This window comes from Bufo bufo, chromosome 1, assembly GCF_905171765.1.
Source record: "Bufo bufo chromosome 1, aBufBuf1.1, whole genome shotgun sequence".
Classification (NCBI taxonomy): domain Eukaryota; kingdom Metazoa; phylum Chordata; class Amphibia; order Anura; family Bufonidae; genus Bufo; species Bufo bufo.
Genome location: NC_053389.1, coordinates 434,909,540 through 434,936,178, shown reverse-complemented (window position 1 = coordinate 434,936,178; position 26,639 = coordinate 434,909,540). Strand labels below are relative to the sequence as shown.

The 26,639-nt window shown below is 46.7% G+C and overlaps 1 protein-coding gene across 2 annotated transcripts in view; it reads left to right on the top strand.

Moving 5' to 3' along the window:
• Positions 1-26,639, top strand: part of CDHR2 (cadherin related family member 2) — a 235,202-nt gene that overhangs the window by 194,864 nt on the left and 13,699 nt on the right. For both annotated transcript variants that reach the window (XM_040406756.1, XM_040406746.1), the window contains exon 29: positions 24,431-24,544. In XM_040406756.1, coding sequence (XP_040262690.1) covers positions 24,431-24,544 — 114 coding nt within the window. The remainder of the gene's footprint in view (positions 1-24,430; positions 24,545-26,639) is intronic.

The following is a 26,639-nucleotide window of genomic DNA, read 5'->3' as shown; positions in this document are numbered from 1 at the left end:
CTCATTTTCATAGCTCTGCCAAGATTGCCGCCATCTGCTGGTGAACCAGGCACATTACACTTTAACATAACATTTGCATATAAATGCAAGACACATTGTGCAGGATCTGGAAATCAATGCATAAGATGACATTGGGTCAACCCTAGGAGATAGTAGGGGGCACAAAGAGGTAATAATACCACTCTGGGGTATTACAAAATGACTCATTGAGGATTGACTTATGTGAGAGAGTGGTGTGTTTACATACTGTGTGACATATGAATGGGGGGGGGGGGGGGGGGGGGGAGATGAGCTATCTCCATCATCTATTATGAATAGTGGATGCTGCGAGTTCTGCCATTATTATCCCTGTGATGACTACTGAAAAGTTATCCATAATGAGGCTATATATATATATATATATACAGTACAGACCAAAAGTTTGGACACACCTTCTCATTCAAAGAGTTTTCTTTATTTTCATGACTATGAAAATTGTAGATTCACACTGAAGGCATCAAAACTATGAATTAACACATGTGGAATTATATACATAACAAACAAGTGTGAAACAACTGAAAATATTTCATATTCTAGGTTTTTCAAAGTAGCCACCTTTTGCTTTGATTACTGCTTTGCACACTCTTGGCATTATCTTGATGAGCTTCAAGAGGTAGTCCCCTGAAATGGTCTTCACTTCACAGGTCTGCCCTGCCAGGTTTAATAAGTGGGATTTCTTGCCTTATAAATGGGGTTGGGACCATCAGTGGCGTTGAGGAGAAGTCAGGTGGATACACAGCTGATAGTCCTACTTAATAGACTGTTAGAATTTGTATTATGGCAAGAAAAAAGCAAGTAAAGAAAAACGAGTGGCCATCATTACTTTAAGAAATGAAGGTCAGTCAGTCAGCCGAAAAATTGGGAAAACTTTGAAAGTAAGGGCTATTTGACCATGAAGGAGAGTGATGGGGTGCTGCGCCAGATGACCTGGCCTCCACAGTCACCGGACCTGAATCCAATCGAGATGGTTTGGAGTGAGCTGGACCGCAGAGTGAAGGCAAAAGGGCCAACAAGTGCTAAGCATCTCTGGGAACTCCTTCAAGACTGTAGGAAGACCATTTCACGGGACTACATCTTGAAGCTCATCAAGAGTGTGCAAAGCAGTAATCAAAGCAAAAGGTGGCTACTTTGAAGAACCTAGAATACAACATATTTTCAGTTGTTTCACACTTGTTTGTTATGTATATAATTCCACATGTGTTAATTCATAGTTTTGATGCCTTCATAGTCATGAAAATAAAGAAAACTCTTTGAATGAGAAGGTGTGTCCAAACTTTTGGTCTGTACTGTATATATATTGTAGGAAGGCGCAAGGGTCCGTCGTTGACGGAAGGTATGTGTCACCGAGGTTCCTGGCCTCGGTGAAGTAAGAGCCGGTATTTTCAGGTGTCAGCGGCAGCTAATGCTGATTGACACTTTACTTTTTTAGTATGGCTGTATAGCTGATCCAGGATGGCTCTTACTGGGAGTAGGCAAAGTGCTGGGTGAGTGACTACTCCCCACGGTTCAGGCCGGGTCTTGACTCGCCTATAAAAAAAAACTGCTGGCAGTGTCAGCTGGAAGCAGGTCCGGCGCCACCAGTAAGGCGATTTAGGCAGTCGCCTAGGGCGCCATTTAGCAGGGGGCGCCCGTTGCGGTGTAAAAAAAAAATAAAATTGGTTATATAAGTTCGGCCGGCGGCGCCCCTCATGCTGCGCCTCCTGAGTCTCCGGCCGCCGGCTCATTGCTGCGCAGCCTGCGCCTGCTGTGTGTTTGCTCTGTGCTTTTGTTAATGTAGCGTGGCCGAGCTCTGTTCGGTCCGCGGTACAGGAGCTTTTGTTTCCTGTACCCGGCCGGACTGACAGGAAGTGCTCACTTAGTGTGCACTTCCTGTCAGTCCGGCCGGGTACAGGAAACAAATGCTCCTGTACCGCGGACCGAAGAGAGCTCGGCCACGCTACATTAGAGGTGTGTGTGTGTGGGGGGACTAATGACATTGACAAGGGAGGGGGGGGGACTAATGAGATTGACAAGGGAGGGGGGGAAATAATGACATTGACAAGGGAGGGGGGGGAATAATGACATTGACAAGGGAGGGGGGAGGAATAATGACATTGACAAGGGAGGGGGGGATAATGACATTGACAAGGGAGGGGGGGGGAATAATGAGAGTGACAAGGGAGGGGGGGGAATAATGACATTGACAAGGGAGGGGGGGGGTAAATAATGACATTGACAAGGGAGGGGGGGGAATAATGACATTGACAAGGGAGGGGGGGGTAATGACATTGATAAGGGAGGGGGGGGAATAATGAGAGTTACAAGGGAGGGGGGGTATAATGAGATTGACAAGGGAGGGGGGGGAATAATGAGAGTGACAAGGGAGGGGGGGTATAATGAGATTGACAAGGGAGGGGGGTATAATGAGATTGACAAGGGAGGGGGGGAATAATGAGAGTGACAAGGGAGGGGGGGGTGCAATAATGAGAGTGACAAGGGAGGGGGGGGAATAATGACATTGAGAAGGGAGGGGGGGAAAATAATGACATTGACAAGGGAGGGGGGGGGGAATAATGACATTGACAAGGGAGGGGGGGGGATAATGACATTGACAAAGGAGGGAGGGGGGAATAATGAGAGTGACAAGGGAGGGGGGGAGGAATAATGACATTGACAAGGGAGGGGGGGATAATGACATTGACAAGGGAGGGGGGGGAATAATGAGAGTGACAAGGGAGGGGGGGAAATAATGACACTTCCTGTCAGTCCGGCCGGGTACAGGAAACAAATGCTCCTGTACCGCGGACCGAAGAGAGCTCGGCCACGCTACATTAGAGGTGTGTGTGTGGGGGGACTAATGACATTGACAAGGGAGGGGGGACGACTAATGAGATTGACAAGGGAGGGGGGGAAATAATGACATTGACAAGGGAGGGGGGGGAATAATGACATTGACAAGGGAGGGGGGGAGGAATAATGACATTGACAAGGGAGGGGGGGATAATGACATTGACAAGGGAGGGGGGGGGAATAATGAGAGTGACAAGGGAGGGGGGGGGAATAATAACATTGACAAGGGAGGGGGGGTAAATAATGACATTGACAAGGTAGGGGGGGGGGGAATAATGACATTGACAAGGGAGGGGGGGTAATGACATTGACAAGGGAGGGGGGAATAATGAGAGTTACAAGGGAGGGGGGGTATAATGAGATTGACAAGGGAGGGGGGGGAATAATGAGAGTGACAAGGGAGGGGGGGTATAATGAGATTGACAAGGGAGGGGGGTATAATGAGATTGACAAGGGAGGGGGGGAATAATGAGAGTGACAAGGGAGGGGGGGGTGCAATAATGAGAGTGACAAGGGAGGGGGGGGGGGAATAATGACATTGAGAAGGGAGGGGGGGGAAATAATGACATTGACAAGGGAGGGGGGGGGGGAATAATGACATTGACAAGGGAGGGGGGGGATAATGACATTGACAAAGGAGGGAGGGGGGAATAATGAGAGTGACAAGGGAGGGTGGAGGAATAATGACATTGACAAGGGAGGGGGGGATAATGACATTGACAAGGGAGGGGGGGGGGGGAATAATGAGAGTGACAAGGGAGGGGGGGGAAATAATGACACTTCCTGTCAGTCCGGCTGGGTACAGGAAACAAATGCTCCTGTACCGCGGACCGAAGAGAGCTCGACCACGCTACATTAGAGGTGTGTGTGTGGGGGGACTAATGACATTGACAAGGGAGGGGGGACGACTAATGAGATTGACAAGGGAGGGGGGGAAATAATGACATTGACAAGGGAGGGGGGGGAATAATGACATTGACAAGGGAGGGGGGGGAGGAATAATGACATTGACAAGGGAGGGGGGGATAATGACATTGACAAGGGAGGGGGGGGGGAATAATGAGAGTGACAAGGGAGGGGGGGAATAATGACATTGACAAGGGAGGGGGGGGGGGTAAATAATGACATTGACAAGGGAGGGGGGGGAATAATGACATTGACAAGGGAGGGGGGGGGTAATGACATTGACAAGGGAGGGGGGGGAATAATGAGAGTTACAAGGGAGGGGGGGTATAATGAGATTGACAAGGGAGGGGGGGGGAATAATGAGAGTGACAAGGGAGGGGGGTATAATGAGATTGACAAGGGAGGAGGGGAATAATGAGAGTGACAAGGGAGGGGGGGGGTGCAATAATGAGAGTGACAAGGGAGGGGGGGGAATAATGACATTGAGAAGGGAGGGGGGGAAAATAATGACATTGACAAGGGAGGGGGGGGAATAATGACATTGACAAGGGAGGGGGGGGAATAATGACATTGACAAGGGAGGGGGGGGGATAATGACATTGACAAAGGAGGGAGGGGGGAATAATGAGAGTGACAAGGGAGGGGGGGGAATAATGAGAGTGACAAGGGAGAGGGGGGGTGCAATAAGGAGAGTGACAAGGGAGGGGGGTGCCGCTGCCGGGGTGGAATAATGACAGTGACAAGGGAGGGGGGTGCCGGGGTGGAATAATGAGAGTGACAAGGGAGGGGGGGTATAATGAGATTGACAAGGGAGGGGGGGAATAATGACATTGACAAGGGAGGGGGGTATAATGAGAGTGACAAGGGAGGGGGGGAAATAATGAGAGTGACAAGGGAGGGGGGAGGGAGGGAATAATGAGAGTGACAAGGGAGGGGGGGTGGAATAATGAGAGTGACAAGGGAGGGGGGGTGGAATAATGAGAGTGACAAGGGAGGGGGGAGGGAGGGAATAATGAGAGTGACAAGAGAGGGGGGGTATAATGAGATTGACAAGGGAGGGGGGGGAAAAATGACATTGACAAGGGAGGGGGGTGGAATAATGAGAGTGACAAGGGAGGGGGGTGCCGGGGTGGAATAATGAGAGTGACAAGGGAGGGAGTGGGGGAGAAGAGAGTGACAAGGGAGTCCCCAGAGCCAGACTGCAGCCAGAGACCAGATCATCTTATTGTCCTGGTGGTAAGTAGACAATGCAATATGTTTATTATGTAATTGTTTAGTTATTAATACTACATTGGAAACTAATTTACCTCACATTTAGGGTCCATTCACACATCCATGTGTGTTTTGCAGATCCACAGATCCGCAAAACACGGACAGCAGCAATGTGTGTTCCGCATTTTGCGGACCGCACATTGCCGGCACTAACAGAATATGCCTATTCTTGTCCGCTATTGCAGACAAGAATAGGACATGTTCTATTTTTTTCCGGATCGGAATTGCGGATCCGCAATTCCGGATCGGGGCCGCACGTCATGCGGCCCCATAGAAATGTATGGGTCCGCAATTCCGTTCCGCAAAAAAAGACAGCTACAAGAAGCTGGATTAACCCTAAGGGAAACCTAGCAGTTCTTTTTATTTAAAAGCTGAGAAAGGGGTGGAACATATGTGATGTCATGATATGGGCAGATCATCTGATAAGGGGGGGGGCGGCAATTTTTATCTTGCCTAGGGCGGCAAAAATCCTTGCACCGGCCCTGGCTGGAAGTGGTTACCTCTCTCTGACAGAGGAGCTTTGGCAATCGCTAGTGTGGGAACTGAGCTATGTGCTGGGCTGGAAAGCTGAGACCTGTGTCTTGGGAGGGCAGGCCACCTAAACCCTGCATTTGGACTGCTGGAGGCAGAACCGCCGACAAGGTGATTTTTTCTTTTATGCACAAACTCTCTACTCGGTGTAAACAAACACCAACCTTGCAAAGAGTGTTTTTGCTTGACCTTATGTGTAAATAAACACAGAAATTTGAATTACAATTGCCTCTGTACTGCACCCGCTCATTCCAACTACCAGAGCAAATCCCCACAATTGGTGGAGGATGCGTGCATGGCAGTGAGGCTGGCGTCCGAGCAGGGGTGTATGTCTTACATCAAACCAGTGAGATTACAACCCGTGTCCCTCGACAAAATGAAAGCTGTCGTGAAAGCCCTCATGGAAGCTAACCTGCAACAGCGGTAGGCCAATAAACAACAGCAGGAAACAAACCAGCTGCTGTTACAACATGTGATGGCTTTACAAGCAGCAGGAGCATCCCAGAGTGTCCACGATGCCCGGAAAATAGTCCGTGCGGCGATCCCCAAAATGACCCCCGCAGACGATGTCAAGACCTATTTGGCGATCTTCAAGAAGGTGAAAGAGAAGCTACCCCTGGAGCAATGGGCTGAGGTCATCGCTCGATTCCTGGCGTCTGGAACCCAGCAGGTGCATTTTGACTTACTGGATGATTAAGGGGCTGATTACCCGACAGTAAAGGGGTGAGATCCTGGCGAGACTGGGGGTGAATGTATTAGTCCGGGCCCAGCGGGTGCATCAGAGGGAGTTTAACCCGGCTGAGACTGCGAGGCCCCAGTATTATACCCTATTACACCTGTTGCAAAAGTGGCTACAACTGTCATGGCGGACAGGATCTCAGATACACAGACAACCAAATACACAAGTGTCTAGGCTAGATGCTGGGGAAAGGTCACCTCCTAGCACATCCCTGACTTCTCTCCCTATGCTGCTAAGCCCACATTCAGACCTTGATGGTAGGAATGATGTGCCCTCGTGCCTGGACTGCAAACACCCTAGAATCCCTGAGATGATGAAAGGGGAGAAGGGGCAGAAGACACACAAATAGCCTAGACCGCAAACAAAACAAACAAAAACTTAACTTATCTGAGCTGGAACAGACAATCCTTCTTTCCTTGAATCCAAGGCCAGACTGAATTCTATAACCCGCACGGCCCTCTGGGAGTGAAGGCAATTTAACCTAATGACCCCACCCAGAGCACCTGAAGGAAGGCGGATCCAGCATGATTCCAAAACAAACAAAAGGTTAGACACGTGCTGCCAATCTGACAGACCTCCGCACACCGTCCGAGCACGGCATGACAGCAACCTGACATGCTAAGTCCCACTGCTATGTTGGACCGTCTGTTGGCTGATGTGTTCTGGAGGGCTTTGCCGTACCCCCTCCAGCACTGGATCGGCAGGGTGTCTCCTGGTAATGCCCTAGAGATGGTGGACCTGGTGGAATGCTATGAGGCTACCAGGAATTTGAAAGGGAGTTAGTTTGGGAGGGGGGCATCCAAACCCCAGCAATTTCCATCCCAGACCCAGAGACTTGTGCCAACCAAGCCCGCCCGGGGTGTACCCCCCCGTAGACCCGGCTCCGATAGTATGCTGCCGGTGTCAGGAGCCTGGCCACGTAAAGGCCGACTGTCCCAATAGGGCAACCCATGGAGACTAACTATGGATACCGCAACTCGTTGTACGCCAGGAAGCTGTGTGCATCAGGTATCCCAGAGACTATAGACAATAACCACCTGTGCCAGGTAGAAGTGGGAGACACTCTGGCAGTGGCTTTGTTGGACTCAGGGAGACTTGTATCCCTGGTAAGAGCTACCCTGGTGCGGCCCGATGAGTATACTGGCAAATCGGGGTTGTGTGCATACATGGAGATTTAAAGGACTATCCCACCGCCCTGGTGTCTCAATCCACGGGAGGCGGCAATTGGACCCACGAGGTGGCCGTTGCCACCACTTTACCTTATGAACTAATAATAGGCAGAGACTTTCCGGGCTTCCTGGCCCTGTGGCTGGCTGTGAGAGTTGTTGATGCCCCTGAGTCAGGGCTAACTTCAGCAGAGTGGCCTGGCTCAGGGGGAGGGGAGGCCAAAACCCTGGGAACCCGAGGCTGAAGGGCCAGCGGTAGGGGTGACCTCCACTTCGGTGGAGGAGGGGGAGACAACCCCGCTGAGTGTGTTGGTAGGAGAGGTTGAGGACTTGCTGTCGGGTCCTGAATTGGCAGACCTCAATGTCTCCCGTGAAAATTTCGGAACCGCACAACACCGGGACCCAACCTTATCCCGGGCCTGGGAGAATGTTGTAATAATTGATGGTGAACCACAAAAACCTGGGGCCGAGTCAATGTTTCGATGCTGTATCGGGTAAATCAGCATATTGAACAGCTGGTGGTGCCTAAGGCATATCACAAGCTTGTATTGTAGCTTGCCCACCAACATGTTATTGCGGGTCACTTGGGGTGGCAGAAAACGCAGGAACGGATACTACAGCGGTTTTACTGGCCCAGTGTGTTCAGAGAGGTAGAAGTGTTTTGTAAGTCTTGCCCAACCTGCCAGATAAATAGCATTCAGACACATTTCCGGAGCCTCCTGGTGCCTCTCCCGATTATTGAGGTCCCGTTCGAGCGAATGGCTATAGATCTTATAGGCCCAGTACCAAAGTCCGCTAGAGGGCACCAACACATCTTGGTCGTCCTCGACTACGCCACTCGGTACCCGGAGGCGGTCCCACTGCGACATACATCAGCCAAACTCATAGCTAAGAAGTTAATGGAGATGTTTTTCCGAGTGGGTCTACCTAAAGAGGTTCTGACTGACCAAGGGACCCCTTTTATGTCCAAGGTCATGTGGGAACTCTGTAAGTTGCTCCACATAAAACAGCTACGGACATCCGTGTATCATCCGCAAACGGATAGCCTGGTAGAGAGATTTAATCATACATTAAAAAACCTGTTAAAAAGAGTGGTGTCTAAGGATGGGAGGGACTGGGACCTTCTTCTGCCTATCTCATGTTCGCTGTGCGAGAGGTGCCCCAGGCCTTTACTGGGTTCTCGCCCTTCGAACTGCTATATAGCAGACACCCTCGCGGTCTGTTGGACATAGCCAAAGAAGCATGGGAACAACAACCCACACCGCATACAAGTGTTATTGAGTACCTCACCGAGATGCAAGGACAGATGGAGACAGTGTTGCCTCTGGTCAGGGAGCATATGGAGGTAGCGCAGCGTGCCCAGAGTTGGGTCTATAATTGGCAGGATCGGGTCCGGAACTTTAACCCGGGTGATTGGGTTTTGGCTCTGGTACCAATCGTAGACAATAAGTTCCTAGCTAGGTGGCAGGGGCCCTACGAGGTACTCGAGAAAGTGGGAGAGGTAAATTACAAGGTACACCAGCCGGGGCAGCGAAAGCCGGAGCAGGTGTACCATGTGAATTTACTAAAACCATGGAAAGATAGGGAGTCCTCTACTGCAGTCAGGTTTTGTAGGAGAAAAGGTTCAGGCTCCTCGTTCTCATGCAAGAGAAGCAGTTGCCACAGTAAAAATTGCTGACAGTCTCTCCTCTAAACAGGCTCAGGAAGCCAGGGAGTTCATTAGTCGGAACACGGATGTGTTCTCGGACCTCCCTGGACGCACTTCCATAATCCAGCATGACATTATCACTAAGCCTCAGACAAAAGTCCGGTTAAAACCATACCGGGTACCCGAGGCTCGGCGACAAGCCATCACGGAGGAAGTGCAGCTAATGCTGCAACTAGATGTCATTGAGAAGTCCAAAAATAAAAGGGCCAGTCCGATATTCTTAAGCCGGATGGGACGTTACGGTTCTGTAAAGATTTTTACAAACTAAATGAAATCTTCAAGTTCGATGCATATCCCATGCCCCGTGTAGATGAGCTTATCGAGAGGTTGGACTGACCGCTAACCCAAAGAAATGCACGATAGGGCTAGAGCAGTGGTGGGCAACCTTTTTTTTCAACTGAGCCAAATCTCGCCAAAACCACGATTGAAATTTATTTTGAGAGCCACATTTTTAAAACCGAAAATACATAGGATGGTACACTGTTTTTAGTTTCAATAAGTTTTTATTGAGAATATTGTGCATGCAAGTATCCACATAGGTCGGGTACTGTGGGACTCTTTGCACCGGCCCTGTCACGTGGACGTGACCAGAGCCTGTGCAAGGATTTTTTGGCAACACAAGCGAAGCTACATCTCGGTGACCCCCTTCTCCCACCGCCCCGCCCGCAGCTCACCTGGTCCTGGTTCTGTCTGCAGCAGCTGGCTTCTCCTCTGTGTGGTCCTGATATCTTCGATCTGGTTTGAGGACTGTACTTTTCGCCCTATAAGATGCACATAGGTTTTAGAGGAGTATAATCAGAAACAATATTTTCCATTATACCTCAGGTCAGACCACCAATCAGACCCCCAATGTTAATCATACCTCAGATCAGCCCCCTATATCAGCAGTCAGCACCCCATCCATCATGCCCATGTCAGCCCCCATCCATCATGCCCCCATGTCAGCCGTCATGCCCCTATGTCAGCCGTCAGCCCCCCATGTCAGCACCCCATCTATCATGCCCATGTCAGCCGTCAGCACCCCATCCATCATGCCCATGTCAGCCGTCAGCACCCCATCCATCATGCCCATGTCAGCCGTCAGCACCCCATCCATCATGCCCATGTCAGCCGTCAGCACCCCATCATGCCCATGTCAGCCCCCATCCATCATTACCCCCCATGTCAGCCATCAGCCCCCCATGTCAGCCATCATGCCCCCCATGTCAGCCGTCAGCACCCCATCCATCATGCCCATGTCAGCTGTCAGCCCCCATCCATCATGCCCCCCATGTCAGCCGTCATGCCCCTATGTCAGCCGTCAGCACCCCATGTCAGCCGTCAGCCATCAGCCCCCCATGTCAGCACTCCATCCATCATGTCCATGTCAGCCGTCAGCCCCCATCCATCATGCCCCCCATGTCAGCCATCATGACCTTATGTCAGCCGTCAGCACCCAATGTCAGCACCCCATCCATCATGCCCATGTCAGCCGTCAGCACCCCATCTATCATGCCCATGTCAGCCATCAGCACCCCATCATGCCCATGTCAGCCCCCATCCATCATTACCCCCCATGTCAGCCATCAGCCCCCCATGTCAGCCATCATGCCCCCCATGTCAGCCGTCAGCACCCCATCCATCATGCCCATGTCAGCTGTCAGCCCCCATCCATCATGCCCCCCATGTCAGCCGTCATGCCCCTATGTCAGCCGTCAGCACCCCATGTCAGCCGTCAGCCATCAGCCCCCCATGTCAGCACTCCATCCATCATGTCCATGTCAGCCGTCAGCCCCCATCCATCATGCCCCCCATGTCAGCCATCATGACCTTATGTCAGCCGTCAGCCCCCCATGTCAGCACCCCATCCATCATGCCCATGTCAGCCGTCAGCACCCCATCCATCATGCCCATGTCAGCCGTCAGCACCCATCCATCATTACTCCCATGTCAGCCATCATGCCCCCCATGACAGCCGTCAGCCCCCATCCATTATGCTCCCTAATGGGGGACAATGTTGGAGTCTGCACCATCGGGGGGGTGACATGATGAGGGACAATGTTGAAGTCGGTACCTGATATATCACTGGGGTCTGGCTGGAGTGGGGTCGGTCTGGTCCTGGCTCCAATCTCAGCTGGCTCTGCCTTAAGGTGTCTTCTCCAGAGTCCAGACTAGAGTCCAGCAGGGTCGGCCAAGTTCCAACAAGTCGTGCCTCAGTGTTACTCTGTGACTGTGTTCTTCTGCTGCCAGCCTGGAGGGGCAGCTTTTACAGGTCATAGCAGACAGAGCAGCTCCGCCTCCTCGCCTCCCTCCGCCGCGGCCCCACTGACAGTCAGTGACGCCTCCTTTGGCCTGAGCGCCGCACGGCACACATGTAGGCAGGACAGCCGCAGGCTGCCGCCCCCGAGAGGAGGGAGGGGAGCGGGCGCCGGGCACACAGAACAGTGCTCCAGACTAAAAAAAAATTCCAAGTAGCCATTGGCTCCTGAACTGAAAAATTTAGGAGCCAAATCAAATTTTTAGTTGCCAAATCGAAACTGAATCAAAATTTTGGTATCGTGACAACGCTACGCCGATCAGATCGGCGTAGGGTTGTTTTGAAACCAAAATTTTGATTCGCTTTCGTCACCATAAAAAAGTATTGTGATACTCAATACCGTGCAAAAAAAAAAAAACAACAAAAAAAGCTGTGTGCATTTCGCATTTTATGAAACATTCGGCCCATAATAGAACAGTCCTATGCTATTTTTTGGGGTGACAAGGTGACTAAAAAGGCTATGTAATATGTTTATTTATTTATTGTTTATATATTTTATATGTAAAATTGGGAAAGGGGGGATTTAAACTTAATATTTTAAAGTACTTTCACATTAGCGTTTTTCATTTCCGGCACTGAGTTCCGTCACAGGGGCTCTATACCGGAAAATAACTGATCAGTTTTATCCCCATGCATTCTGAATGGAGAGTAATCCGTTCAGGATGCATCAGGATGTCTTCAGTTCAGTCATTTTGACTGATCAGGCAAAAGATAAAACCGTAGCATGCTACGGTTTTATCTCCGGCGAAAAAAAATGAAGATTTGCCTGAATGCCGGCTCCGGCATTTTTCCCCATAGGAATGTATTAGTGCTGGATCCGGCATTCAAAATACCGGAATGCACCCGCACTAAATCCGGACCCATTCACTTCTATGGGGCTGTGCACATGAGCGGTGATTTTCACACATCACTTGTGCGTTGCGTGAAAATCGCAGCATGCTCTGTTGTGCGTTTTTCGCGCAACGCAGGCCCCATAGAAGTTAATGGGGCTGTGTGAAAATCGCAAGCAAGTGCGATTTTCACGCATGGTTCCTAGGATGAAAGTCTATTCACTGTATTATTTTCCCTTATAACATGGTTATAAGGGAAAATAATAGCATTCTGAATACAGAATGCTTAGTACAAGGTCAATATAATAAACATTGGTGGCGCAGTGCGCCCCCCCATCACCCCAATATAATAAACATTGGTGGTGCAGTGCGCCCCCCTCAATATAATAAACATTGGTGGCGCAGTGCGCCCCCCCCCATCACCCCAATATAATAAACATTGGTGGCGCAGTGCGCCCCCCCTCAATATAATAAACATTGGTGGCGCAGTGCGCCCCCCCCCATCACCCCAATATAATAAACATTGGTGGCGCAGTGCGCCCCCCCTCAATATAATAAACATTGGTGGCGCAGTGCGCCCCCCCATCACCCCAATATAATAAACATTGGTGGCGCAGTGCGCCCCCCCTCAATATAATAAACATTGGTGGCGCAGTGCGCCCCCCCCATCACCCCAGTATAATAAACATTGGTGGCGCAGTGCGCCCCCCCCATCACCCCAATATAATAAACATTGGTGGCGCAGTGCGCCCCCCCAACACCCCAGTATAATAAACATTGGTGGCGCAGTGCGCCCCCCCCATCACCCCAATATAATAAACATTGGTGGCGCAGTGCGCCCCCCCTCAATATAATAAACATTGGTGGCGCAGTGGGCAGTGCCAATGAGGGTTAAAAAATAAAAAAATAATTAACTCACCTCCTCCAATTGATCGTCTCCTGTTCTTACTTCTTTCTAGTTTCTTCAGGACGCAGGACCTGTGGTGACATCACTGTGCTCATCACATGATCCATCACCATGGTAATGGGCCATGTGATGAGCTCAGTGACGTCACCACAGGTCCTGAAGAAACTAGAAAGAAGTAAGAACAGGAGACCGGCAGCTACCTGATCAACTGGAGGAGGTGAGTTAATTTTCTTTTATTATTTTTAACCCTCATTGGCACTTCCCACTGTGCCACCAACGTTTATTATACTGGGGGAGGGGGGGCGCACTGTGCCACCAACGTTTATTATACTGGGGGGGGGGGGGGGCGCACTGTGCCACCAACGTTTATTATACTGGGGGGGGGGGGGGGTGGCGCACTGTGCCACCAACGTTTATTATACTGGGGGGGGGGGGCACTGTGCCACCAACGTTTATTATACTGGGGGGGGGGGGGCACTGTGCCACCAACGTTTCTTATACAAATACAGGAGGCGGGTGCCGGAATCAAATAGCCGGCACCCGACCTTTGTGACAGGGAGCTGCGATCAGCGGCAGTTAACCCCTCAGGTACCGCACCTGAAGGGTTAACTCAACTGCAGCGGATCGCAGCTCCCTGTCACAGAGGTCGGGTGCCGGCTATTTGATTCCGGCACCCGCCTCCTGTATTTGTATTAACAGGTCAGTTTTCTTCATTGGTGGCGCAGTGGCCACAGCCCCTCCCCTCCTCCTCCTGCCTCTTCTTATTGGCAGCGGCGGGGACAGCAGCAGCACAGGGGGGAGGGAGAGACTCCTCCTGCGCTGCTGAGAACGATCATCTCCTGTGCCCGCCGCTGTATTGAGCAGAGCTGCGGCGGCGGGTCTAGTCGCTAATGGCATCTGGAGCCCTGCAGAAGAGCCGCATTAAAGTGTGTAAAGAGCCGCATGTGGCTCGCGAGCCGCGGCTTGCCGACCACTGGGCTAGAGGATACTAAATACCTGGGGTACATCATTGGACTTGGAATTATCAAACCCCAAGTGAATAAAATAGAGGCGATTCAGAATTGGCCATGACCTGTCACCACGAGGCAAGTTAAGTCATTCCTTGGAATGGTAGGCTATTACAGTCAGGTCCATAAATATTGGTAGATCAACACAATTCTAACATTTTTGCCTCTATACACCACCACAATGGATTTGAAATGAAATGAACAAGACGTGCTTTAACTGCAGACTGTCAGCTTTAATTTCAGTGTATTTACGTCAAAATCAGGTGAACGGTGTAGGAATTACAACCGTTTGCATATGTGCCTCCCACTTGTTAAGGAACCAAAAGTAATGGGACATAATAATAATCATAACTCAAACTTTAACTTTTTAATACTTTGTTGCAAATCCTTTGCAGTCAATTACAGCCTGAAGTCTGGAAGGCATAGACATTACCAGACGCTGGGTTTCATCCCTGGTGATGCTCTGCCAGGCCTCTACTGCAACTGTCTTCAGTTCCTGCTTGTTGTTGGGGCATTTTCCCTTCAGTTTTGTCTTCAGCAAGTGAAATGCATGCTCAATCGGATTCAGGTCAGGTGATTGACTTGGCCATTGCATAACATTCCACTTCTTTCCCTTAAAAAACTCTTTGGTTGCTTTTGCAGTATGCTTTGGGTCATTGTCCATCTGCACTGTGAAGCGCTGTCCAGTGAGTTCTGAAGCATTTGGCTGAATATGAGCAGATAATATTGCCTGAAATACTTCAGAATTCATCCTGCGGCTTTTGTCAGCAGTCACATCATCAATAAATACAAGAGAACCAGTTCCATTGGCAGCCATACATGCCCACGCCATGACACTACCACCACCATGCTTCACTGATGAGGTGGTATGCTTAGGATCATGAGCAGTTCCTTTCCTTCTCCATACTCTTCTCTTCCCATCTCTCTGGTACAAGTAGATCTTGGTCTCATCTGTACATAGGATGTTGTTCCAGAACTGTGAAGGCTTTTTTAGATGTCGTTTGGCAAACTCTAATCTGGCCTTCCTGTTTTTGAGGCTCACTAATGGTTTACATCTTGTGGTGAACCCTCTGTATTCACTCTGGTGAAGTCTTCTCTTGATTGTTGACTTTGACACACATACACCTACCTCCTGGAGAGTGTTCTTGATCTGGCCAACTGTTGTGAAGGGTGTTTTCTTCACCAGGGAAAGAATTCTTCGGTCATCCACCACAGTTGTTTTCCGTGGTCTTCTGGGTCTTTTGGTGTTGCTGAGCTCACCGATGCGTTCCTTCTATTTAATAATGTTCCAAACAGTTGTTTTGGCCACGCCTAATGTTTTTGCTATCTCTCTGATGGGTTTGTTTTGTTTTTTTCAGCCTAATGATGGCTTGCTTCACTGATAGTGACACCTGTTTGGATCTCATCTTGAGAGTTGACAGCAAGAGATTCCAAATGCAAATAGCACACTAGAAATGAACTCTGGACCTTGTATCTGCTCATTGTAATTGGGATAATGTGGGAATAACACACACCTGGCCATAGAACAGCTGAGAAGCCAATTGTCCTATTACTTTTGGTTCCTTAACAAGTGGGAGACACATATGCAAACTGTTGTAATTCCTACACCGTTCACCTCATTTGGATGTAAATACCCTCAAATTAAAGCTGACAGTCTGCAGTTACAGCACATCTTGTTTTTTTCATTTCAAATCCATTGTGGTGGTGTATAGAGGCAAAAATGTTAGAATTGTGTCGATGTCCCAATATTTATGGACCTGACTGTATATGAGGTTCGTTCCCCATTTTGCCACTTTAGCGGCTCCATTGACAGGGCTCTTGAAGGAACAGAAGTCCGTGATGGTCCGCTGGAATGACCAGGCGGAAGAGGCTTTTTCCGCGTTGAAGTCGGTCCTGTGCGGGTCACCGGTTTTGGTGACGCCCGACTTCAAGAGGGAGTTTTTGGTACAGACCGATGCCTCTGAAGTAGGCCTCGGAGCTGTACTCTCTCAGGAAATCAATGGGGAGGAACATCCCGTTGTTTTCCTGAGCCGCAAACTCACCCTGGCCGAGACTAGGTATAGTATAGTGGAGAGAGAGTGCCTGGCCATCAAATGGGCACTCAAGTCTCTCCGCTATTATCTGTTGGGGAGAAAGTTCCATCTGGTGACCGACCACTCCCCTCTCAAGTGGATGAGCCAGGCCAAAGAGAGGAATGCTCAGGTCACCAGATGGTTCTTGTCATTACAGAACTTACATTTCTCAGTGGAACACAGGGCCGGCCGCTTGCAGGGAAACACGGATGCTCTGTCCCTGGTACACTGTCTGGCAAGTGTTCACCCTCTCAGGTTTGAACAAAGGGGGGAGGTATGTAGGAAGGCGCAAGGGTCCGTCGTTGACAGAAGGTATGTGTCACCAATGTTCCTGGCCTCGGTGAAGTAAAAGCCGATATTTTCAGGTGTCAGCGGCAGCTAATGCTGATTGACACTTTACTATTTTAGCATGGCTGTATAGCTGATCATGGACGGCTCTTACTGGGAGTAGGTAAAGTGCTGGGTGGGTGACTACTCCCCGCGTTCCAGGCCGGGTCTTGACTGGCTTATAAAAAACCCAGCTGGAAGTGATTACCTCTCTCTGAGAGAGGAGCTCTGACAATCGCTGGTGTGGGAACAGAGCTCTGTGCTGGGCTGGAAAGTTGAGACCTGTGTCTTGGGAGTGCAGGCCACCTAAAGCCTGCATTCGGACTGCTGGAGGCAGAACCGCCGACCAGGTGACATTTTTTTATGCATAAACTATGTACTCGGTGTGAACAAACACCAACCTTGCAAAAAGTGTTTTTGTTTGACCTTATGTGTGAATAAACACGGACATTTGAATTACAAACTTGTACTTTGCTTCTGTACTGCCCCCGCTTACCCCAACTCCCAACTACTAGAACGAATCTCCACAATATATATATATATATATATAATGTGTGTATATATATATATATATATATATAGTGAAATAGAGAATTAAACAAAAAAATAAATAAATATTCTTTTAAAGAGAATCTGTCACCACAATCTTCAGGTAGCTTGTTATAGAGAAGGAGGAGCGGGGTAGGTTGATATATATACATATTTCATAGGAATAGATTCAGTAAAACTTATAATGTGTACATTTACATTTATGCCATTTCTGACATAAGACTACCTCCTTAAACAGCTGTCAATACACAGGAGCAGGGCTGTATTTAGAGTATATGCTACCCTAGACATGTATAAATTGTATGACATATGATGTAGAAGGAGGTTGTTCGAGGTTAGAGTTTCAGGTTTAAGCAAACTATGGAGCATTGGGTGGGGGATTTTTTCGGGAGGGGGTGGGTATGGGGTGGTATTGTGGGGGGGGGGGGGGGGTAGATGGGAGAAGGACGAATGAATAATTTTTTTTTTTTCTCTCTCCTTTGGCTTCACCTAGTATGTCAGTTAGAATTCTAGTTTGGAACATTTAGGGTATGGAGGATAGAATAAAAAAATGCATTATTTTTGATCTTGTTCACAGACAACTCCCTGCTATAGTTGGCCTAATGGAAACACATCTGGCTAAGTATACCGTTAGTTGTAGGAAAAAATAATAATTCGTTTTTCACTAATTATTCTAGGGGTGTCTCTGTCCTAATTCATAAAAAGGTTGATTTTAATTGTTTTGCTACATCTGTGGAAAGGGAGTGGAGGTATATCTTTCTCCATGGTAAATTAAACATTAGTTGCATCTTGGCTTTTGTATACATTCCACCTCCATGCTCACCGTACATACTGGGTCAGTTATTATTATTTATACGCCAGAGGGAAGGATGTGCTACTATTATTACTGGAAATGTAAATTATGTGATGGATGTTGAGTTGGATGGGGTTTGGTCACATAGGGGGAGCAGGACACCACAGAATTATTTTTCACCCCTAGCAAAAGTCTGCAGAGAAACAGGTTTTGTTGATATTTGGAGGAATAGTTATGGCAAAGCCCACTCCTGTTTCGGCAACTCAGGGGGTTCCATGTAACATATCCATCTCGCTTTGATAAATAGATGCTACCTAACCTGCGTTAAAAAAAATGACTTCTAAACCAAGGGGGGTCTCAGATCACTCTCCACTGGTTTTCCTTGGTTGGGGTGATGGTGGTGCTCTCCCCATGAGCTTGAACCCATATTGGTTGTCCATCATTAAGAACCACGATTTCATTCAAGATTGCTAAAAAAGAAAGAGAACTAATGCATGAGGCCAGATTGAGTGAACAAATGTATTTCGAGTGTCAATCCGACAATAACAGGGAGGCAATGATGAAGGCACAACAGGGTTGTAGGGATTTTGTTTTTGAAAAGGCTCAACAGAAAAATTTTGTTGCAGGCTTTAAAACCTTTTGTGAATCAGGTAGACCAGGCAAGTTATTGGTGAGAATGATTAAAAACTAGGGTAATCGCACAATAATTACATCATTGAGATCCCCACAGGGTAGAATAGTGGACTTCGAGGAAGATATCGGAACTTTTTTTAAGGCATTTTTCTGAATTATATATGACTTCTTGCACGTCATCTGAAGAAGAGATGGAGTCATATTTGGACACCATCTTTTTTCCACAGTTAACCACAGAGCAGAAGAAGGCTTTTGATGCTACTATTTTCTTGGTTGATTTACAGGATGCACAGCACTCAATTCAGGACAACACCTCCCCAGGTTCCGATGGTCTCCCTTTTGAGGCCTACAGGACATTCGGGGGGGTTTGCTTCCTTGTCTGTTAGAGGTCATTAATGACGGGTAATCTCCTGACTTCTATGCTGGAAGCTAGCATAGTTTTGATTGAGAAGAAAGGAAAGGATCCATTGGATGTGGGGGGCATATTGGCCTATTTTACTACTCAATACGAATATCAAGCTTATTGCGAAGGTTTCGGCCATTAGACTTAGTAGGGTAATTGAGTACATAGCGCACCCAGATCAATGTGGTTTTATCCCTAAGAAGAATACACATTATAGTATCCAGCACCTGTTCACAAATATGCAATTAGCAGCTGGGTGACTCCGTTCCATCCTTTCACTGGAAGCTACCAAGGTCTTTGACAGAGTGGAGTAGAGTTACCTTTGGCGTACATTGAGTCGATTTGGGATCGGGAAGAATTTTATTAACCTGATAAAGTTATCATATAGTAGTACTGCATAGTAGTTATATAGTAGATATTCTTCCCAAACTTATTGAAATTGTGGAAAGGTTTGATTTAATTTCTGACCTCAAAATTAACTGGTTTAAAACGATTCTACTCCTGTTAGAGGATATGCTTCTGGAGAATATGGGAGTGTTGAAGATTTTGAAATATGAATGAATCATTGTAATATTTAGGAATTAAAATTACATTGTTCCTGTGAAGTTATTCTTCTCTTAACATCTCACCTCTAGTTGCAAAGATTAAGTCCAAAATTGTAATTTAATTAAAGCTACTTCTGTCTAGGGCGCATACAATTGTTCTCAAAAAGATGGTTATCAGCGACATAACTAAAGTTCTATGGGCTCCAGGGCAAACTTTGGATTGGGGTCCCCCCCTACACTGGGCCCGGTCACACCCTCTGTGACTGCGATTGTTACACCCCTGATCTCTGGTAATAATAATATCCCCCACTAATGTACCTATAGCGCCCACAGTGATATCCCTATAGTGCCCCCAGTAATATCCTTCCACTGTCCCCAGTAATGTCCTTCCACTGTCCCCAGTAATGTCCTTCCACTGTCCCCAGTAATGTCCCTCACTCCCCCAGTAAAATCCCCACTGCCCACAGTAATGTCCCCCACTGTCCCCAGTAATGTCCCTCATTCCCCCCAGTAATGTCCCCACTGCCCCTGGTTGTGTCCATAACTACCCCCAGTAATGTCCCCCACTGCCCCAGTCTTCACTCACATATAGGGGGCCCGGCACTGTCACTGTACTTCATGCCGGGCCTGTCAGAATGCTCATCTCTGAATCACATGCCCTACTAGTATTATTTAAAAATTAAGTGGGTGGGCGGAGCCTTACTAATATTGGTCAGGCTCTGCCCACCCACTCCATTTGAAAATAATACTTCTAGGGCAGCGGTGGGGCCAGATAGTTGGCATCAGAATCCCACCTTGGAAGAAATGGTTTAGAATTCAGGATACAGAGTTATATTCGGGTCAATTATCGAAGGTGGGGATAATCCCTCATGCTATTTGAGTAAATTTGGATAACCCTTTTAAGGTGTGGACCTGTTTGAAAGAACTATTAGGTCTAAGGTTTGCACTTGAATTCTCCTCCCCCCTCTTCCCAAGGGGGAATTTACACTTGAAGCAATTTTCATTTACAGTGCCTTGCAAAAGTATTCACCCGCTTGACTTTTTAGTGTTTTGTGCAACCATTACAGCCTTAAGTTCAATGTTTTGCTAATCTGAATTTTATGCGATGGATCAGAACACAATATTCTAAGTTGGTGAAGTGAAATGAGAAAAATATAAAAATAAAACTATTGTTTAGAAATAGAAAACAGAAAATTGGCATGTGCGTATGTATTCACCCCCTTTGTTAGGAAGCCCATAAAAAGCTCTGGTGCAACCAATTACCTTCAGAAGTCACATAACTAGTGACATGATGTGACCAACTTCACCCGCACCTACTGTGTCCTTCTCCCATACCATGTAGATTGTAAGCCCTCACGGGCAGGGCCCTCTCTCCTTCTGTACCAGTTTGTAACTCGTTTTGTTTATGATTAGTGCAATTGTCTGTATTATGTATGTATACCCCTTCTCATATGTACAGCGCTATGGAATGAATGGCGCTTTAATAATACATTCTTTTTGCAAGTGTGTATACATAGATAGCTGTCAGTCACTGATAGTTGTATATGGGGGAGATGTTATCAGTGATTGATAGCATTCTCTGTGTAAGTGTGTATACATATATAGCTGTCAGTCACTGATAGTTGTACACAGAGGAGGTGTTATCAGTGATTGATAACATTCCCTGTATAAGTGTGTATACATAGATAGCTGTCAGTCACTGATAGTTGTACACAGATGAGGTGTTATCAGTGATTGATAACATTCCCTGTATAAGTGTGTATACATAGATAGCTGTCAGTCACTGATAGTTGTATATGGGGGAGTTGTTATCAGTGATTGGTAGAATTCTCTGTGTAAGTGTGTGTACATAGATAGCTGTCAGTCACTGATAGTTGTATATGGGGGAGATGTTATCAGTGATTGATAGCATTCTCTGTGTAAGTGTGTATACATATATAGCTGTCAGTCACTGATAGTTGTACACAGAGGAGGTGTTATCAGTGATTGATAACATTCCCTGTATAAGTGTGTATACATAGATAGCTGTCAGTCACTGATAGTTGTACACAGATGAGGTGTTATCAGTGATTGATAACATTCCCTGTATAAGTGTGTATACATAGATAGCTGTCAGTCACTGATAGTTGTATATGGGGAAGTTGTTATCAGTGATTGGTAGAATTCTCTGTGTAAGTGTGTGTACATAGATAGCTGTCAGTCACTGATAGTTGTATATGGGGGAGGTGTTGTCAGTGATTGATAGCATTCTCTGTGTAAGTGTGTATACATATATAGCTGTCAGTCACTGATAGTTGTATATGGGGGAGGTGTTGTCAGTGATTGATAGCATTCTCTGTGTAAGTGTGTATACATATATAGCTGTCAGTCACTGATAGTTGTACACAGAGGAGGTGTTATCAGTGATTGATATCATTCCCTGTGTAAGTGTGTATACATAGATAGCTGTCAGTCACTGATAGTTGTACACAGATGAGGTGTTATCAGTGATTGATAGCATTCCCTGTGTAAGTGTGTGTACATAGATAGCTGTCAGTCACTGATAGTTGTATATGGGGGAGGTGTTGTCAGTGATTGATAGCATTCTCTGTGTAAGTGTGTATACATATATAGCTGTCAGTCACTGATAGTTGTACACAGAGGAGGTGTTATCAGTGATTGATAGCATTCCCTGTGTAAGTGTATATACTGAGATAGCTGTCAGTCACTGATAGTTGTACACAGGGGAGGTGTTATCAGTGATTGGTAGAATTCTCTGTGTAAGTGTGTATACATAGATAGCTGTCAGTTACTGATAACACCTCCCCTATGTACTGAGAGCTGTTCGTGGTCTTAAGTTATAAAAAGCAGAGATATTAGTGTATAAATTACAGGTTTTACTGAATCTTTTCCCACAAAAATATATATCAATATGCATGCCTTCTCCTGCTCTATAAAAAAAAATAATGTAATCTGAGAAGATCATTCACAAAAACCAGGGTAATGGTACAGATTCAGCCAGCAATTTGTGATCTTCTTTGATGGATTTTACTCTGAACAGGACTGAGCAGTCTGCCGTATATGAGAACACAAGCAGGCTGCAGAAGACACATGGATGAGAAGTTTTAATTAAAACCAATTCCAAAACTGATTTTATCACATAATGAAAAATATATATATATTGTTTATGCACAGGCATCCATAGCTATTTCACTCGTAGCCCGAGATCACAAATGTGCCCTGTAAAAATAAGATATATTTACTGCCGGAGGATTTCAAAGGGGACCTAAATCTTTGCATACAAAGGTGCAACAGCACTTTTCACAGCACTCTCCACCATCAGGTTTCATTGGCTCTGCTTTCATTTTCCAGCATGCTGAGTATAGGCCCATAGAAAGAATTTGGAATCTGTACTTGACATGGTGGAAAAGCCAAGCAAAGCTGATGAAAGCCAAAGATGTGCTCTTTGAAGCACGGCTGTACTGTTGAGGTCTCAGCAAAGGTTTAGGGCTCTTTCACACTTGCGTTGTTGTGTTCCGGCATAGAGTTCCGTCGTCGGGGCTCTATGCCGGAAGAATCCTGATCAGGATTATCCCCATGCATTCTGAATGGAGTGAAATCCGTTCAGGATGCATCAGGATGTCTTCAGTTCCGGAACGGAACGTTTTTTGGCCGGAGAAAATACCGCAGCATGCTGCACATTTTTGCTCCGGTCAAAAATTCCTGAACACTTCCCGCAAGGCCGGATCCGGAATTAATGCCCATTGAAAGGCATTAATCGGATCCGGCCTTAAGCTAAACGTCGTTTTGGCGCATTACCGGATCCGACGTTTAGCTTTTTCTGAATGGTTACCATGGCTTCCAGGACGCTAAAGTCCTGTTTGCCATGGTAAAGTGTAGTGGGGAGCGGAGGAGCAGTATACTTACCGTCCGTGCGGCTCCCGGGGCGCTTCAGAGTGACGTCAGGGCGCCCCACGCTCATGGATGACGTGTCGCATGGATCACGTCATCCATACGCATGGGGCGCTCTGACGTCATTCTGGAGCGCCCCGGGAGCCGCACGGACTGTAAGTATACTGCTCCCCCACTACTACTATGGCAACCAGGACTTTAATAGCGTCCTGGCTGCCATAGTAACACTGAACGCATTTTGAAGACGGATCCGTCTTCAAATGCTTTCAGTTCACTTGCGGTGTTACGGATCCGGCGGGCATTTCCGGCAAATGGAGTGCACGACGGATCCGGACAACGCAAGTGTGAAAGAGGCCTTAGGCAAACTTTAACTAGTGTTTAGCTTATCTAGTAAAACTTACACAAAATTTACAATTTAAAGAGAATTTATCAACAGAATAATTTGCCCTATTAAAGGGCAGCATATTATAGTGATGGGTGCGCTCTACTATTAGTTCAAACAGTACAGAAAAGCGACTATAAAAAATATAGCAAACTCATCAACTATGAGTCTGTTGTATTTCTTCCGACCCCTTTTCACCATTTACTGAAGGCAGTCATGTATCTGTATATCTACATGGTAGTCATCAATCAAAGTAAATATTATAAAAACATCTAAAAACTATAAATCATCTGTTAAATATCACATGGCCACAGCCCTGACACTCTGGTGGTCCCAGGAAATCTTTATTTTCCTGCAGCAGGTACGTGCCGAACATCCATGTGACTGGTGCAGCCAATCACTGGCCCCAGCAGTGTGCTAGCATGAAACCACTGAGGCCAGTGATTGACCGTGAGGGTCATGTGGGTGTATGGCATTGCTCCAGAAAATAAAGACCGGTGGAGGGTCAGGGCTGGAGCAACTGAGGATTTGAAGATACAAACATATTACAAATCAAATGACGAATCTGCACTTAAGATTAACTGTTTTTCCTTGGAATTTAACAGCCATTCACGAAAGATGCGAAGTCTAAAAGCTTCAAAAATTGCAAAAGCCTTACCTGGGGAAATGATACAAGGAGTTGAAGCCATACCTGGGACCAATAAATTTAATGCTGAAAGGTGAGTAAGCTATAAGAACATAATTGAGTTGTCTATGAAGAAACATGGACCCTCTCATGAAAGCTTTCAGTATATTGGAAATGTATATTGCAGATTGCCCACAGACTTCACATATCTAGATGAGCCACATATTACTATAAAATTCACACATTACTGTAAGTCTAGCCAGTAGGAAAGTACATACTGTACATGTAATATCCAGAAGTTTATACAGTAAATACTGTATGTTTAAAGCATGTTTTGGACATACACTAACATCTGAGAAATAGACAACAGCTTTTGTTTTTCCACCAAATTTAAAGGGGTATTCCTATCTCATGTTGACATCAGTTGTTTGGGATCTGCACTCCTTTCTGGGTGCTCATAGAGGACTGGTGTCACATCAATTATATAAAAGGTTCTATGGCACTCCAATTATTTTGTAGATGCTTTTAATCAGGAAAATGTCATGTCAATAATTCATATCCAGAAAATCTATACAATCAGAAGGCCATTTATAGTTCCCAACGTTTCGTTCTCAGGTGACCTTTATCATGGGATCCATGATGTCTGTATATCCCATTCATTGTGTCTGCTACCGTAGCTGCAGTAGGAGGTGTCTATTCTGACCTTTTATGATTCCATCAGTTTATGACCAGTTGAGGTCCAACCTCTTGGACCCCACCAATCCTGAGAGAGAAGGGGCTTCCATTCACTACTATGGGGGAAGAGCGATTGGCGGTGGCCCGACCCCGGAAAAACCGGAAGTCCTTCCGCCACCACCTTCCCCGCTCTGTTCTTGGTGTGGGACCCGCACCTATCAGGCAATGGGGGTATTATTCTAGCGATATGCCCCATTGTCCTCAGATGGGAATACTCCTTTAAGGACTATTCATGTACTTTTGCACACAACATGTAGTGATGACCTCAGTATAAATAACAAGATAACAGTCACCTGTATAAAGCTGTAATTCTATACATCTAAGAGTGCGCAATACGTTACTGGCATACAGGTTCTAAATGATATTGGCAAATAGTAGTACTTGGGATCCTTGTGGTGTCTTATCATACAAATATCAAATTAAAGAAATTAAAGAAGAAGAAAAAATGCATACTCTGGCATGTTAATGTAGATGATGTAAATAACAGTGTGGTAATTGTATTACTGCATTCCACTCCGGTACCTTGCCTGCATTATGTGACTCGCTGAATCACTACCGCATCTTATGAGTGGACTAGAAGTCACTTTCTCTATTCATTCTATTCATTCCTATGAACAATCCATGTGAGTCACACAGGCTTTATTTAACATTCACATTAATATTTTTTTTCATAAGGTTTCCTTCACACATTAAAACACCTAGAAACAGCTTTTGCTTTTTCATGCCACATATGTTTTTTGTGCCATTTTTTTCATAATAATCAGTAAATAGTATTTTTATTTCAGTCTAAACACCACTAAATTGAAAAAAACAAAAAAAAAACAGTAGCAAAGAAATGCATGTATGTCCTGCATTTCATGTTTCCCATAGACCTTGGAGCGAACATATGGTGCTGGCGTTTTTCAGCAAAGACTGCCAACAAAAACTGTATATGCAAAATACTGCCACTAATTAACATATGTGTGAATCTGCCCTCAAAAGTGGTTTAATTTTGCTAACTTTTAAAGAAATATATTTACGTGGCCTTGCTACAATTGTAGTGACCTGTATAATATGGTTAAGGCCTTGTTCACACTTCAGGTTTGGTCAGTGATTTCTCAGCCCAAACCAGGTGCAGGTCAAACCACAGAACAGGTGCAGATCTATCCCTTAGGCCCCTTTCACACGGGGCGAGTATTCCGCGCGGATGCCGATGCGCGAGTTGAAACGCATTGCACCCGCACTGAATCCTGACCCATTCATTCTATGGGGCTGTGCACATCGCAGCATGCTCCTCTTTGTGCGTTTTTCACGTAACGCAGGCCCCATAGAAATAAATTGGGGGTTGCGTGAAAATCGCAAGCATCTGCATGCAAGTGCGGATGCGGTGCGATTTTCATGCATGGTTGCTAGGAGACGATCGGGATGGAGACCCAATCATTATTATTTCCTTAGATATAGCTTATTGATTAACT